The 17,864-nt window shown below is 32.6% G+C and overlaps 2 protein-coding genes across 2 annotated transcripts; both read left to right on the top strand.

The window, feature by feature from the left end:
* The first annotated feature begins 1,742 nt into the window (after positions 1–1,742).
* LOC144254440 (olfactory receptor 52N4-like) lies at positions 1,743–2,681 on the top strand. Its single transcript, XM_077797596.1, has one exon. The coding sequence runs from the start codon at positions 1,743–1,745 to the stop codon at positions 2,679–2,681; it is 939 nt and encodes a 312-aa protein (XP_077653722.1).
* Positions 2,682–7,435: 4,754 nt separating this feature from the next.
* On the top strand, positions 7,436–10,346 carry LOC144254274 (olfactory receptor 56B2-like). The gene is made up of 2 exons (XM_077797283.1): positions 7,436–7,443; positions 9,386–10,346. The coding sequence occupies exons 1-2, from the start codon at positions 7,436–7,438 to the stop codon at positions 10,344–10,346; spliced, it is 969 nt and encodes a 322-aa protein (XP_077653409.1).
* The last annotated feature ends 7,518 nt before the right edge of the window (positions 10,347–17,864 follow it).

Here is a 17,864-nt window from a genome sequence, read left to right as displayed (position 1 = left end):
TCGTCTAGCACGTGCAGGGTGCTGGGTTCAATCCTCAGTACCACATAAAAATAAATAAATAAATAAAGTAAAGGTATTGTGTCCAACTACAACTCAAAAAAAAGGGCTGCATGTACTAATGTAGGTCCATTATCCCTATAAATATCATTATATTCACAAGCATAGAAGTGTTCAAATATTCTCAAATACATGTCAGGGAAAAAAAGAAAAGCAATGGATGAATAATTCACATACAGAAGATAAAATTTCAGAATCGTTCTTTTAATATCTACACTGACATCTAGGAGATTGATAGACCAATGTTTGCAAAATATTAAGGGAAAAGAACATAGAACCTCAAATTCTAAAACCATCAAAATCATTTATAGAATAAGCCATATACAAACATTAATATTCTCTTTCAGAAAATATTTTCCATGCCCTCATGTAAATATATAAAGAAGAAAAATCAAATCCACAAATAGTAATGTCAAATGTGTGGTAGATGAAAGGGAATTTCTGGTTCAGAATTATGTATTAAACCTACATCTATATAGGGAACAACTATATTTCATAGAAAGTAGATAGTTCTCCAAAATATACCGATGATATGGGAAGGTCCAGAAAAATAACTGTCAGGAGCATAATATTAAAAATGTTTTATTATTCTCATAATCTGTTCAAAAATCCTCAGATGTCTATAACAAATCCCAAACAAAATAAAATAATGAATAAACAATATAGAATGCCAAACAAAATACATGTGTCTTATCCAGATACTTAGCAAGGAGTTAATACCTATATTATGATAAAATATAAATCTTAAATAATAATTTGAAAAAATAATTTCACAGAATAAAGGAACGATAGAATGAATGGATGTGTTGTGTAGGAATGCAAAGGGCAGAGCAAGTAGAGAGCTGAAACAGGTGAGAGGGAATGCCTGAGGGGATTCGAACTTCCACAGACAGATAGTGGAGCTGGTTGTTTGTATTATTATGATTCTTTTTAGAGTACAAATTAATTAAAAAAATAAGTACATATTCTGTGGCAAGAGGTAGAGAAATAATTTCAAAACAAAAGGCCAGAGAAGTGTTAAGTTTTGTACTGGTACATAAAGAAACCACATCTATATAGTGCTTCTACTTAATTATGAAATTATTGCTCAGATTTTAGTGAGAATTAAAATGACTTAATAAAAATAAAATTCTTAGTAGGGTGCCTGCTATGTAATAATAATAAATATGACCAATTAATTAAAAATAAGAACAACAGTAAACGCATCCCCAGAATATCTGCTATGTCACTCGTGAGATGATCAATGACTTTCTCCTTACGAACATACCCAAATGGTGACATGTAGAGTTACGAACACTTATAGACATAACAAAAGTACTATCAGAATGCTCATATTACACTTAACCATAATTTATGAATATTGTATCTATGTCCTTTTTGTCTTGAAACAATAGCAACAGAACCTGGTGAATAGTAGGTGCTAAATATGTATATGTTGAATGCATTGATAAGTTAGTGAATTAACAAATGACACATGTGTAATTAAGACTTTATTTAAGTAAATATTATCTGTCATTGGAAGTTTGGTTATTTGATATTGAAGCGCACTATTTAATAAGTAAAAGTCAGAGACAACACTACTAAGACGTTTTTATTTTTCTACTTTTCCTAATCTTGACGGGTCAAAAACTAAAACAAACAAAAAGTAAAACAACACAAGCCTCCAGAAGACTACCAACCTAATCATGCCATTGCTGAATCAAACAGATCTGACCCCAGCTTCGTTCATTCTCAATGGGATCCCAGGCCTGGAGGACATGCACATCTGGATTTCCTTCCCATTCTGCTCCATGTATGTTGTAGCTATGGTTGGGAATTGTGGACTCCTCTACCTCATCCGCTATGAGGACTCCCTGCACAGACCCATGTACTACTTCTTGGCTATGCTTTCTCTAACTGACCTTGTCATGTGCTCTAGTACAATCCCTAAAGCCCTCTGCATCTTCTGGTTTCACCTCAAGGAAATTGGATTTGATGAATGCCTGGTCCAGATGTTCTTCATCCATACCTTCACAGGGATGGAGTATGGGGTGCTCATGCTTATGGCCCTGGACCGCTATGTGGCCATCTGCTACCCTCTGCGCTACTCAGCCATCCTCACCAATGCTGTCATTGCAAAGGCGGGGCTTGCTACTTTCTTGAGAGCAGTGCTGCTCATCATTCCCTTGATTTTCATCACCAAGCAATTACCCTATTGCAGAGGCAACATGATACACCATACTTACTGTGATCAGCTATCTGTAGCCAAGCTATCCTGTGGAAATATCAAGGCCAATATTATCTATGGTCTGATGGTTGCCTTCTTGATTGGAGGCTTTGACATCTTGTGCATCACAGTCTCCTACACCATGATCCTCTGGGCGGTGGTCAGCCTGTCCTCAGCAGATGCTAGGCAAAAGGCCTTCAGCACGTGCACTGCCCACATCTGTGCCATTGTTTTCTCCTACAGTCCTGCCTTCTTCTGTTTCTTTTTTAACCACTTTGGAGGCCACACAATCCCTCCATCTTGCCACATTGTTGTGGCCAGTATTTATCTGCTCTTGCCTCCCACTATGAACCCTATTTTCTATGGGGTAAAAACAAAGAAATACGAGACTGTGTCAGAAGATCCTTTCAGGTTCTAAGGAGATAAAATCCCAGAGTGTATGAAAGACATATTTCTCAGGAAAAGGGAGGAGGATCCAGGGAAAGAGAATAGGAAAAATGATACAGTTTTTCTACTTATTTAGTCAGAGGCTAGTGATGCCTTCCTAAGAGTCCCATTTTGTCCATGACAAGAGGGTGTTGAATGGTACATTCCTATTAAATAGTCTCAAATTCCAAGTCACTAACAGGTCCTTTCTCTGAGTTTTTATTCTCCACAATTCTATGAAGAACTGTTCTTATATTTAATCCACATTTCCATGAACAAACATGAGGGGAATTGGAGTCAATTTTCAGTAGAAGTGTCCAGAGGATGGAGATCATGAGACCATATGCTAATTCATCTTGTTTTCAAAATAGTGATCAGAATGTCCAGTTTGAAGGGCAGTTGTGACTTCCCCCTGGAAAATGCATGCTGTCATTACCAAAATTCCTCTACTGTCACAATGCTGTCTTCCTAATGGATAAGCTATGAAACATACATGAGGACTTTAGTGTGAAATTTCACTTTTTGGAGTTTTAATTTGTAAATATGTCAGCTGACCACATTTCTCCCAACTTGATCCAAACAATACAATTCCCCACAGACTAAAGAGATACATAGTTCTTTCCATGATCACCTTCAAAATCAAACACACTAGAGAGACAGAGAAGTCCTTTACTTACATTAAGAAGAATAAAAATAAATATTATCTTAAGAACGTAGTATAAGGGAGGTACAAAAATACTTACCTTGCCTTCTTCGTATTTGAGAAGGAAACTCATGAAATAAGCTACATTCTCTAATTTTTAAGATTTTTACAAATTAATAATTAGAGGACAGACTTAAAAATAGTGCTTTTATGTGATTCTACATCATGTACAACCAAAAGAATGAGAATTTATACTGCATTTATGTATGATATGTCAAAATGAATTCTACTGTCATATCTAATTAGAACAAATAAAAAATAATATTTGATATTAATGTCACCAAAGTGATACCAATTAAATAGGAATACACAATAAAGTCAATGATTTAATCTCTCTTTATTCAACAAATAAGAATGCAAATTTATTCACCTGAATCAATTTATATGTACTCATGAATTTCTATTTAATGATGGTATTTCTTTCTGTTATTCTTATTTAAAAATCCTATAAAACAGGCATGCCACTACTCAAAATACAATCACACCTTTAACTACTTAATTAAAGGAAAACTTCCCTTAAAAGAAAAAACAAAAGGTAACATTAACTTTCTTCATTTTCTCCACCAAAATCACTCTTCCTGAACTTGCCATTCTTCCCAGTTATCTTGAATTGCTTTTGTCTATTTAACCTGTGCCTTTCATGTTAAATTGCATAGATAGTTCTCTGTTCTCATCTATCAGAGCCTCTCAGAAACTCTATCAAAAAAAGAAAAACAAAAAACAAAAAACACTATTATTTATTTATTTCTTCTGCCTTGAACACTACTTCAGAAACACTGATCAATTCATTTTTTTTTACTTCAGAAACACTAATCATTTCATATTTTCCTTGCTGAAGACATATCACAAGCACCAGAGTTATATGATGACATTGAATATCTTTGCCTTGCTTTTGAAGCAGATGGGAATGATTTTAAATAGTCTCAGTTGAATGTCATGCATACTGGGTTTTGTACATATACTTTTGTAAGCTAACAAGACTTGGTTCAACTGAGTGTTTTTCTTATAAATCAGTTTAGAACTCTATAAAATCATTTTTCTATGCTTTATGTGCATATAAGATAACTATAAGATTCTTAGTTTAATTTTAATATAGTAAAAATATTTAAAAGTGAACTTTGCCTGGTAAATAACTCATTATCATTGTGGTGAACATGCTGTGATCATAATCTTATTTTAAAACATCATTATTGATAACTAATATTTCAATTATATTTTTATAAAATCATGAAGAAACTATTTGCATAATTTTGTTTATACTGTCTGTAATGAAATTGCTTTTGAAATTAGTGGTAAATATTTTGCAAATGAATTGAAGATGTTTTCCTAATTTTACCAAGTTCTGGGGATACTTTACATAATCCAAGAATAATCTATCTTGAAGTGTACTCATCAAAATAGAGAAACATTATGGTTCTGTTGGGTTTTTTTTAACAGCATATTTACTTATTAGAAGAAAAACAGTGAGCTGTATTGGTTTGAATGAAATATTAACTTCTTTAGTAAATTTGCTCTATTTGTATTTTTATTCCTTGTGTTACTTTTTATTGTCAATTTTGTTAGGAGCTATGGTTTTTAATTTGATTGGCACTCTATCTTGAACTCATGTAGTTTATTTGTTGCAGGGTAATTTTACTTGGGAGGGAGCTCAAATGTGACTTACGCTCTGAATTTTCCTTATTTCCCATAGATGTATCTATATTAATAATATTTTTACATGTAAGCTTTTCTTTCCACTAATCTTATCTATTCTTATGCTTTACCTCTGGATTTGTTGTATTAATCCTGTCCTTGTTCTTTTTAATTAACACATATTAATTGTAAAAATAAATGTTATTCATTGTGGCATTCCCATATATGCATATATGGATCGTTGTGCAGTTCTATCCTCTTATACACCCTAAATCCTATGAAAATTATCCCCTTCTCTACTTTCAGGATCCCATTTTTTTGTTGTTTCCATATATGAGCAAAAACACAATATCTGCTTTTCTGTATCTGGTATATTTTGCTTAACATGATATCTTCCAGTTTCATTCATTTTCCTGCAGATGAAAGAATTTCATAACTCATTACATCTGAATTATACTCTGTTCTGTATTTTTGTGTTCTTTATCCATTAATCTGTTGACAGTCTCATAGAAGAATGAAATTATACCATTTGCTCCTGCAAAAGAGATCATCATGTTGAGCAAAATAAATCAGAAAGATATATATTTTCTCTCATATGATAAAACTAAAAAAAATGGGGGGAAGTATATCATAAATGTGAATGTGGCACTATTAGTGTAAAGGAAGGGAATCAGGGGACAGAAAGAAGAAGACAAAAAGGAGGTAATAGGCAGTGAATATAATCATGTTATAAACATGTACAACATATGACACAATGAAACAAAGTATACTGTATAAGAAAAATTTGAAGTAAATTTTGATGACAGAGTTCCATGTAATATTTAGTACATGTTTTGGAAAGAGCATAAGTATCTCAGTAACAACATCAAAACCAAAAGGAGATGAATAAAGGAATAGATGAATTGTCAAATGTGAATAATTGAATCATTTTGTAGTTAAATACTTTCTATCTGTATCTCACAAGGCCTTAAATACAAAGAAATGTCTTAAAAATACTATTGAAATCATTATTTTTATTAAAAATAACATGATAATTCTCACTCCCTTCAGTATTCATATGCTCATGTGCAAACATGCACATAGGTACACGCAAATGAAATTATTTCACTTTTTTATGTATTATCACATAGGCCATAGAAAGCTCCTGAAGTCTTTATTCTACTTCCCTAAAATTAATGTTGTTTCCACACCAACTCTGATATATCCTTCAGGATATATAAGATACACTTTCCTTTAAAGGTTCAGTTTAATTCAACAGATATCAAAGGATTTAGACAATGAGTACCAGGCATGTATACATTGTAGATTGTGATATTGTTTAAATAAGACCCAGAATAGCTAAATAAGATTGTTTCCATCTCTCTGTTTTATCATTCAGAAGTGAGGTGTTAAAGGATATGCAAAGGGGTACTACTTACCAAGTATTTTTTGTTGATATTAGTAGATACATTGGTGAGAGCTGCTTTGAATATATCCTAACTGGTAACTATAACTTCAGAAATACAGTTTTGATTCCATCCACCTAGTTTAAAAACAGACAACATTGAGAAGATTGCTTGTCTTTGAAAATGTTTACTTTTTACAATTCTTAGATTTCTATACAGTGCTACTTTTCATACTGAGTATGAATATTTGTTTTTCCTAGACAAATAGACACTATTGGAAATGGTGGAAATCAGGAATAAATTGAAATGGAAAAGAACCAAATTAATGAAATTTTGTTCTGACCTGACTCCATTTTGTGGTTACTTAACAGGTTTCTTTTCAGCCTCCTGACATCTGGATCTCTGTGGACAGTACAGTAGGACCTTCCTGCATCTCTGACTATGGCTCTTATGTATAACAAAGATGACTCTGAAATGTGTAATCAAACAATTTTCTCATGTAATCAAAATATCTGTCTCAACAGAGTCTTTCTGACCTATATGTGCTAATTGTTCTTGTGATTTTTGCCTTTATGAACTCTATACTTCCAACATTCAGTTGCTGGGAGTTCTTTGATGTGGTAGCCTGCCATACTCATTAAAGGACTTTTCTCCCCTTTCTATTTGGCTCAATATGTGTAGTAGTTTGTAATTCTCATGCACTCTGTAACAGAATCACCCATAACAAGAAGAAAGAGCTAGAGAAGTGTTGTTAATCATGGCCAGTACCCTATTGTATTTACCTGTCCTCCCTTGTTCTTCCAGAGAAGAATCTAATTAAACTGTTCTTTTCAACATAGACTTAGACATGACTATGTTTCACTCAACTTAGGAGAAGTGACTGGAATGAGCCCACAGTCACGTGGACAGAAGAACTTGGGTTGAAAAAATTGAGTATGATCAACTTTTGAAATAAACTTACCATTTATGGGTTTTGAAGTGAGAATATACACTGGATGCTTTCAAAATAATATTTTGTAAGCAGTGATGCTCTTGTTCAGAGTTATTACTTCAGTTGACCTTACACAGAATAATGTGTGCCCATTTTCCCTGCAGAAATGTAAAATCATATGGTATTAAAAGCATTTTAGATGCATTGTAAAATGTCTAATTTAATTTGTTCTTAGTTCTATATATTACTTGGTATCAGTTAGAATTTTAACCCAGAGATTTAAAAATACAATGAACATGAGACATCGACTTTTGTTACAATAAAACCAATATTAGCAATTAAAATTATAACTATGAAAGTGTGATGAGAGACATAGATAGGATATTTAGAAAGAGTTTAGGAATATAAACTCTTGAGAATACAACAAATGTCACCTCAGCTATATATATCCTATTATCAACTAAGGGCATCTATGTTTTCCCCATTTTTTTCTACTTGTTTTTGTTACATCAACATATAATAGTTGACTCTTAAGTCAAATTTATTGAGAGAGTGTTATGGTTTGGATTTGAGGTGTCCCTCAAAAGTGCATGAGTGAGAAAATACAAGAAAGTTTAGAGGTGTAATGATTGTATTATAAGAGCCTTAACCGAATCAGTACATTAATTCCCTAATAGGTATTAACTGGGTGGTAAATGTTGGCAGTTAGGGTGTAGCTGGAGGAGGTGCATCCCTGGGGACATGGCTATGAAGTAAATATTTTGCTCCTGTTGAGTGGACCTCACTCTCTGCTTCCTAGTGCTTTGTTCTCATCTGCTTTCCTCTGGCACACACTTCTTCCATGATGTTCTGCCTCTCCTAGCCTAGAGTAATGGAGGCCACCATCTATGGATTGAGACCTCCAAGGCTGTGAGCCCCCAAATAAACTTTTCCTCCTCTAAAGTTGTTCTCATCATTTTTGGGTTTTTTTTGACCACAGGAGAAAAAATCTGATTAAGACAGAAATGAACAAGTAAAGATTGCATTTTTTCAGCAATTCCTGACAATGTTCAAGATAAGAGACAGGTATATTATACTATTTTATTTATTTTGTTTGGGTTTAAAAATCTGTGTTAAAATTCTTGTATAAAAGATGAAGTTTATCTAACATTAAGCTCTTAGGATTTTGCTTACCTTTGGGGATGAGGAAAGGAGAAAGCAATTTTCAGCGGGATATAAGAGAAGATGGTCTGTTTCTTGTTTAAACAAGTGTTTTCACTGTGTAATTATGCAGAGACCTTTATGTATGCACAGCCTGTGCATACATTAGTGCACACATGTTATCTATGAATAAAAAATTTAATTATTAGGAGCACTGGATGTACCACATTGTTGCATTGATTGTCCAGTGTATGTGATGCCCTGGGTTCAATCTCCAATAGCACCTAAATATTTACTATTAAAACCACATCTATATGTCTAGCTTAATTCCACCATCATTAATTATAACTTAAAAATGCGTTTTTTAAAAAATATATATCTGTACACACACAAATACACACACACACAAGTTTGTAACATCTCAAATATATAACTTTAAAAAGTTATTATATAACCTCCATCAGCAGAAGTTTCACACATTAAAACCTTTATTGTGTCTGCACGTTAGATCTCTAAAGCAACCGATTCATTAGCAAAGCCAAACCTCACAGTCAGACTGTGATATCAGATCATCTTCATCTTCTGCTGCTATTATGACCTACAACACGAATGATCTTTAACAGTCCTGATTTTCTCTAATAGTCAGTTCTTTAGTTAAAAACATGGAAAAATATTATCAAGTTGATGGAATTTTAAAATGGTTTATTGAATAAATAAATGGATTGTGTCTCCTATTAGAGTTCCTTTTTCATAAGAAAGAAGTAAAAGAAGGGAATGAAAGGATGAGAACATGAAGGATACTAAATTCTGTTTAATATCATGATCCTGGGTCAGATAATTTCCAACACTCTCAGATTGATATTTAATAGGTGTAACATTCAGCTTTTTTTTTTCTATTACTAAAGGATATTCCAGGATCTCAGAGATTCCAACAGCTCTCAATTCCAGGTTTCTGAGTTCATTCTGATGGGATTTCCAGGCATCCACAGCTGGCAACACTGGCTCTCACTACCCCTGGCTCTGCTCTACCTCTTAGGCCTTGGGGCCAATATCCTGATCTTGACCACCATCTACCAAGAGGCAAGTCTGCATCAGCCCATGTACCATTTCCTGGGCATTCTGGCTGTGGTGGACATGCGCCTGGCTACCACCATCATGCCCAAGATTTTGGCCATCTTATGGTTTAATGCTAAGGCCATCAGCCTCCCTGAGTGCTTTTCTCAGATGTATGCCATCCATTGTTTTGTGACCATGGAGTCAGGCATCTTTGTCTGCATGGCTATAGATAGGTATGTAGCCATTTGCCGACCACTGAGATATCCATCAATAGTTACTGACTCTTTTGTGATCAAAGCAACCTTGTTCATGGCAGTTAGAAACTGTCTAAGTCCAATTTCAGTGCCTGTGTTAGCTGCTCAGAGAAATTACTGTCTTCATAATCAAATTGAGCACTGTTTTTGTACTAATCTTGGAGTCACTAGCCTCTCCTGTGATGACAGGAAAATCAACAGCATCAATCAGATATTTCTGGCTTGGCTGATTATGGGAAGTGATCTGGGTTTGATTATTGTATCATATGTTTTGATTCTTTGGTCTGTACTGAAGCTCAACTCCAAAGAAGCTGCATCCAAGGCCCTAAATACCTGCACTTCCCACCTCATCTTAATTCTTTTTTTCTACACTGTCATTGTTGTTATTTCCATCACTCATAGTGGAGGAATAAAACTTCCCCTCATCCCAGTTCTTCTCAATGTTCTACACAATGTTATCCCTCCTGCTCTCAATCCCATGGTGTATGCCCTCAAGAACAAGGAGCTCAGGCAGGGATTATGCAAGTTGCTTAGGCTGAACATCAAGAGCAACTAACATGGAAAAGACACACTTTTTATTTTCTCCACAGTTACCCCACTACAGTGCTCAGTGACTGCAAATATGAAAAGTTACTAATAGAGATACAGTAGCATCTTTTCAATTTTCATAGGAAAGCCATGGCAGCAACTAAAGCTTCTGAACAAGACACGTGGAAGCTAATATTTGAAATCTCTGTATTACCCACAAAAATCTCATGACAAGTGTAACATAATGATGCTATTTGTTTCAAGAAATCCAATCACGAGATGTGAAGAATTTACAATTTATTATGTTATGTATTTTCCATGATTAGAATGTTCAAATAATGTTGAGTAATTATGGTTAGAGAAAGTATTTATCAATATCTACAATTAAAATTGAGTGTATAGTACTTTTATTTTGATGTAATTATTGATAAAATAGGAGTTTTTAATTAATATTTATTTATGCATTGTAATTACATGTAATAATGAGATTCATTGTGACATATTTGTACACACATATAACAAAATTAGTCACTTTCACTCCCTAATCCTTCCCCTTTTCCTATCCTCTTCTGCCACTGAATTCCCTTTCTCAGCTCTATGTCTTTTTTTCCTAATTTTATGAGAACCCCCTTTTTTCACCCATTTTTTTCTAACCTTGGACATATGAGAAAATATACAATGCTTGACGATCTGAGTCTGGCTTATTTCTCTTAATATAATGCTCTCAATTTCCATTCATTTTTCTGCAAATGCCGTAATTTTATTCTTCTTTAAGGCTGAATAAAACTCCATTGTGTGCATATATATGTGTGTGTGTATGTGTGTGTGTTGTTATCACATTTTCTTTATGCATTCATCTATTGACAGACACATAGATTGGTTAAATAAATTGGCTATTCTGAATTGAACTGATATAAAACATATATAGACACTGGAGTTGTGTCTCAGTTATGGAAGACTTGCCTTGCATGAGTGAGGCACTAGATTCGATCCTCGGCATGATATAAAGATAAATAAATAAATATGTATTGTGTCTATGTACATCTAAAAAATGGGTTTGCACTATATGTCACTAATTCCTTTGGATAATTACTGAGGAACAATATTGCAGTGTCATATGGTGATTCTGTTTCTAGTCTTTTAAAAATGTTTTATTATTGTATTATAGTTGAATATAATAATAGTGTTAATTTTGAGATAATCACACATGCATAGAATGTGATTTGCTCCATTTCAGCAGCTCCCAGTATTTTTTTCTTAACTTTCTCTCCTTCATTCTCACGTCCCCTTTCATATACTCTATTGGTCTTCCTTCTATTTATTTGTTTTTAAATTGATGATTTATAAACATAAACAAAAATAGCTTTCCATATGGTATATTTACTTACATGCTTAGCATAATCTGGTCAATTTCATACTTTTCTCATTACTGATCTCTTCCCCCTCAATCCCTACCTCTACTCTACAGATATTCCTTTTATTTTCATGAGATTCCCCCTCACCACACACATCCTTTTCCCCTTATTTTACTATAGCTTCTGCATATTAAAGAAAACATTTGACCCTTGACTTTCTGAGCCTGGCTTATTTCACTTAGCATGGTGTTCCATTATTTGCCAGCAAATGCCATATTTTCATTATTCTTTATGACTGAGTAAAACTCCATTGTGCATACATACATACCATATTTACTTTATCTATTCATCTACTGAAAGACACTGAGAGCTGGTTTCATACCTTGGCTTTGTGTATTGTGCAGCTATAAAAGTTGATGTGTTCATATTAGTGCAATGTGCTAAAATGAGTTCATTTGGATCAATTCCAAGGAATAGGATAACTGAATTACATAGTGGTTCCATTCCTAGTCTTTTGAATAATATGGTAGGAATTAATTCAGTAGTTTATTATTTGTCTTATTATGTGTCATATTTTTATTTGAGTGACAAAGGACTTGAATATTCATTTCTCTTAGAAGGTATGCAAATCACTAACTAATAACTGAAAATATGCTTGATATTGTTATTAATTAGGCAAATTCTAATTAAAACCACAATAACTTATCATTACACCTACTAAAATGGCTATAAACAAAACTAGAAAGAAATTAGCAAATGTTGATATATTGCTGTTGAGATGTAAAATTGTACCATAGCTGTGAAAAATTTAGACCATCACCCAGTAATTGAAATGATGATAGGTTCCAACATTTAACTCTGGTGTATAAATCCATCATCACTGAGATCATATGTCAGAACAAAAAGTTATACATGAATGTTTATAGTAGCACTATTACTCAAAAAGTGGAAACACACTATAAGTATATTTAAGTTGATGAATGGATAAACAAAATCCAATATAATAATCTATACAAAACAATTATTCCATCAAAATATAACTATGAGGTAAGATATCAGTTTAACTATAATCACTATTTTGCTCTTTGTTATGTATCACATCACATCATCCTGTAAATCTTTTTTTAAAGAATTTTTTTAATATTTATTTTTTAGTTTTCAGCGGACACAACATCTTTGTTTGTATATGGTGCTGAGGATTGAACCTGGGCCACATGCATGCCAGGCAAGCATGCTACTGCTTGAGCCACATCTCCAGCCCTGTAAATCTTGATATATACAATAAAACTTTATCTTTGAAATGTTCTATTCAATTAAGGAGATAAGGGTTTGCTACATATTACAAAAACAAATCCAAACTTTAGTGCAGTAATAATTCAAAATAATTAAAAAATAAATGGACCAAATGAACAAAACTGACAAAGTACATGTTACACATACACTTGTTTTATATATACTACATGTATAGTTTCTTTCCACATTTTTAATTGTTGTATTAGAGTTGTACATAATAATGGGATTTGTTGTTATGTACATGCACACAATATAACAAGATATTTTGGCCAATATCACTCCTTAGCACTTCCTCCATTCCTTCCCTACCTTTCACATCTGGCCCTTTTCGGTTACTGATCTCCCTTTGATTTTTATGAGATCTCCAACCGCCCCCCACATTTCTTTTCCTTTTTCCTCTCTACCTTCCACATAAGAGAGAAAACATACAAATCTTCACCTTTTGAGTTTGGCTTATTTCATTTAACACAATGGTCTCTAGTTCCATACATTTTCCTGGAAATTACATAATTTGATTTTTCTTTATGGCTGAATAAATCTCTACTGTGTATATATACTACATCTTCTTTATTGATTCATCTTTTGATGATCATTTGGCTAGTTCTATAGTTTGTGTTGTTATAAACATGAATGCGCCACTATAATATGATGACTTTAATTCTTTTGGACAAATACTGAGGACTGGTATACATGGATCATATGGTAGTTTCATGCCTAGTCTTTTGAGGAACCTCTACACTGATTTCCATAATGGTTGTACTAATCACCACCCCACCAACATGTAAAAGTGTTCATTTTTATCCACTTCTTCTCAGTATATATTATTAGTAGTATTATTGAAGACTGCCATTCTGACTGGTGTGAGATTAAATCTCAGTGTAGTTTTGATTTGAATTTTATTAATTGCTAATGAGTTAAATATTTTTCATATATTTATTAACTTTTCATATTTCTTTTTAAAAGTGTCTATTTACTTAATTTCCCCATTTATTAATTGGATTATTTGCTTTTTATGGTTTTTGTTTGTTTGTTTTCTTCTTCATCTATTCTTAATATTAATCCTCTGTCAGAAGAGTGGCTTGCAATGGTTTTCTTCCATTCTGTAATTCTTTATTCATATTCCTAAAGTTCTCTTTTGCTGTGAAGAAGTCTTTAATTTTGTTTAAATGCTTTTATTTTTATTATACATTACAATAAACTATATTTTGACATATTTATACAAACGTGGTTTGTTTTATGCTATCCAATTAATCAACTTTTAACTATTTCCTGAACTTTAGGGCTCTTATTGTGAAAGTATTGTCTATGCCTATATATTAGTTTTTTGACCCTACATTTTCTTCTAGAAGTTCCATAGTTTGTGGTCTAATTCCTAGGTCTTTAATCCACTTTGAATTGATTTTTGTGCAGGATGAGAGATAAAGGTCTAGTTTTATTCCTCTATATATAGATAACAAGTTTTCTCAGCAACATTTGTTTTAAAAAATGTGTATTTTATCCAAAGTATGTTTTAGGTACCTTTGTCAGGTTTCATTAAAAAAAAAGTGTACCTGTACTTTTTCTGAGTTTCTCTGATGTAATAATATATATCATCAACCTCATTTGAAAATAATTCTTTTTTGAAAACCAGAGTCCATGCTATCTAATGTTTTCTTTTCATAGTTACATTCTGCTTTGGTGAGTACTAAGCACTGTAAATTCATGAAACCATAAATGAATAAGAAACATATAAATGCATATGTGTGAGTGATTAAAATGTTCTATACAAGAAAAGATTTCCTCTTGTCTCCAACAGGCCTTAAGCAGAAACAAATCTGAGATAATAGGAAAATTATGAATTTTCATTCAAATTAACTTGTGTTCATTATCATTCCTCTCCATCTACACACGGCCACCCTCAAGCACATGTACTGACATAGGCATAAGAAATTATTCATGTATTAATGCTGTATCATATCATGCATGCTGTAAAGATGAAAAGCAACTTCTATTTTTCTCCTTCCATATGAATTATCTTGATTCTGCATCAGCATCTGTGTCCTAAAGCTGTTAAATATTCCTTTGGGGTTTTTGTTTAAAGGCTTAGTTCAATCCTACAGCTATCAAGGGAATTAGATATTTAGGGCTATACATGTATATATGTTGCAGAATTCTGATTTTTTAAAATACCAAACCCAGATTGCTTGGACCAGATTGTATCCTGCATACTCTTTCAACACACAGAAATTAGGTAATACAGGGCATGAAAAGGCAGACAAAGTAGTGTCAGAAATCATTTAGTTGTTACTTTTTATAGCATACCGCAGTGATATTTTGTTTGTGTGAACACTGTTTGAATATACACTAATTGGTTATAATGTTCTCAGAAATGCAGATTTGATCTCCATCACCAAGTTTAAGGCATTAATGTTGTAGAAGATGGCTTTGTCTTAGGAAATATTTACTTCCCAAATTCTCATGTTGCAATTAAAGGTGAATTTTCATGATGATTGTGAATATTTATTCTTTCAATGACCAAAGAAAATTCACCAGGAGTGCTAGAAAACAGGTGAAATTACACCATGATGAGTAGAAATACCTGGAGAGGAGTTTGGTCAATTTCAGAACACTATCACTTGTTACCTGCACTCAAAAAAAGAATGTAATTTACTTGCTTCATAGCAAACCTCTCTAGAGAACAGTTATGACTTTCTTTCATCCTCTTTTGATGGCAAAACTGACTTTGATGAACCCACTACCAAGAGACTTGACCACAGGTTGTAAAGATTGAGGATGTTCAAATGTGGACACAAACTTATTTTCTATGAGTTTAGGAGTGAAGACAGATTAAAGATGCTTTGAAAGTTGTATATTCTATGGTGATAATTGTGTTATTGTTATTACTTCAATGAACCTAATTAATCACAGCATAATATGAGTCTATTTTCCTTACAGAAAAGTAAAATCAAACAGTATTGAAAACACCTTAAATTTATGCTGAAAAAGTCTAATTTAATTGTAGTTATTGCCACACTTCATGGTATTGACTTGAATCTTTAACTCAACAATTTGAGAATACATTGAAGATAAGAGCTAGGTGTTCTTATGTATTAGAAGTTAAAATCATAGTTATAAAGGAATTGTGTGGATCATAAATGGGATATTTATGTCTCACATTTAGGGTATAAATTCTTCAGAATACAGCATAAATCATTTCAAAGATATATTTCCTATTCTCTATTCACAGGTATCCACATATCCCTTATTTTTTTTACTTAGTTTCTGTTAAAAAACAAATATGAACTAAGATTTGATCATTCAAATAAACTGAAAGGAAGTAACAAGAATGATCTTACATTTTAAAGTAATTTGTGACAATTTTGAACTTAAGGTATAATGTATAAATTTTATTTATTTTGTAGATGTTTAAAATTGTAACAAAAAATTGAATAGAAAGGCAAAGTTGATCTACAGTGTTAGCTCTTACTTGATTGCCTTTGAGGAGAAGGGAAACAGAAAGTGATGTTCAGGAACATGAGAGAAGTGAGTCCATTTCTTATTCACATGAGTGTACTCACTGCTTGTTCATGCACTGAACTTTACATGAATGCTTTCTGCATCCATGTTTGTACCCTTTTGATACATAATACATATAAAAACTAGTAAGAATGCATTTCAAAGTATACCTTGTTTTTATAGTAACCAATTATAAGTTACATACATGTTTAATATACATCTATGCATATACATATATGAAAGTTTTAATTTAATTTTTAATGAAAATTTTTCATGGAAATTTGAAAAATGTATTATTGAACAGAAATAGTAAATAAAAATTAACAAACCAGACAGAAAAATTTGATGACAAGTTTGGTACATAAAGAAATGCTTTCCTATTACACAAATTTATTTTATTCTTTGTCCATAATGTAAATTACTTGTTTTTTGTTAAAATTACAATTTTGACCATAGTCCTTAACAATGCTGTTGAATAGGAAACAAAGCATCAGATAAAATGCTCTGATTCAGTAGATTCCCCATATTTCAATTTTGTACCATGGACTAAATACAGTGAGGAAGTCAATTACAATTTTTCCTATTATTTTATTTTTGGGAAATTATCAAACTGATAAACACATAGAATGAAACAATTTGGTACTATCAGTTTGAATTACATTGTGTCAAACATGTTATCCACTCATCTTGAGATAGTGTTTCCTGTCTTTGGTTTCTACAATTGAATGACTTTGATGTTTCCTCCTAACTTTTTTAGTAGGTTTTAATGTTTGCATGATTTGTGATATTCAAAAGAACTTTTTAAAGTATATTTTGGCTTATGGGTTTTCTTTTACATATTTTTATTGCACACATATACATTTTTGCGTATACATTATATAAATTGTATCTGTGAAATAAGGTGATTTGTATTAGGTCTTAATGAATTGATTTTACTTTATTTTATTTGTTTTTTTGAAGCCACTTCAATGTTTATTGCAGCTCAATTCACCATAGCTAAACTATGGAACCAACCTAGGTGTCCTTCAATAGATGAATGGAAAAAGAAAATGTGGTGTATATATTCAATGGAACATTATTCAGCTTTTTAAAAATTGCTTATATTTTTAAATACATGACAATGGGATGCATCACAATTCTTACTACACATATAGAACACAATATTTCATATGTCTGTTTTATATAAAGTGTGTTCACACCAATTCATGTCTTCATATATGTACTTTGTATAATAATGTCCATCACATTCCACCATTATTGCTAATCCCATGCCCCCTCCCTGCCCCTCCCACCCCTCTGTCTATCTAGAATTCCTCTACTCCTCCTATGCTCCCTCTCCCTACCCCACTATGAATCAGTCACCTTATATCAGAGAAAACAGGAATTGACATTTATTCCCCAAA

This window comes from Urocitellus parryii, chromosome 4 (genome assembly GCF_045843805.1).
Source record: "Urocitellus parryii isolate mUroPar1 chromosome 4, mUroPar1.hap1, whole genome shotgun sequence".
In the NCBI taxonomy this organism is placed as follows: Eukaryota; Metazoa; Chordata; class Mammalia; order Rodentia; family Sciuridae; genus Urocitellus; species Urocitellus parryii.
The sequence above is the reverse complement of the archived record's forward strand: the minus strand, read 5'-3'. Positions and strand labels throughout refer to the sequence as shown.

Coding starts and splice junctions, on each gene's coding strand:
- LOC144254440 (XM_077797596.1), top strand. CDS start 1,743: ATGCCATTGCTGAATCAAACAGATCTGACCCCAGCTTCGTTCATTCTC.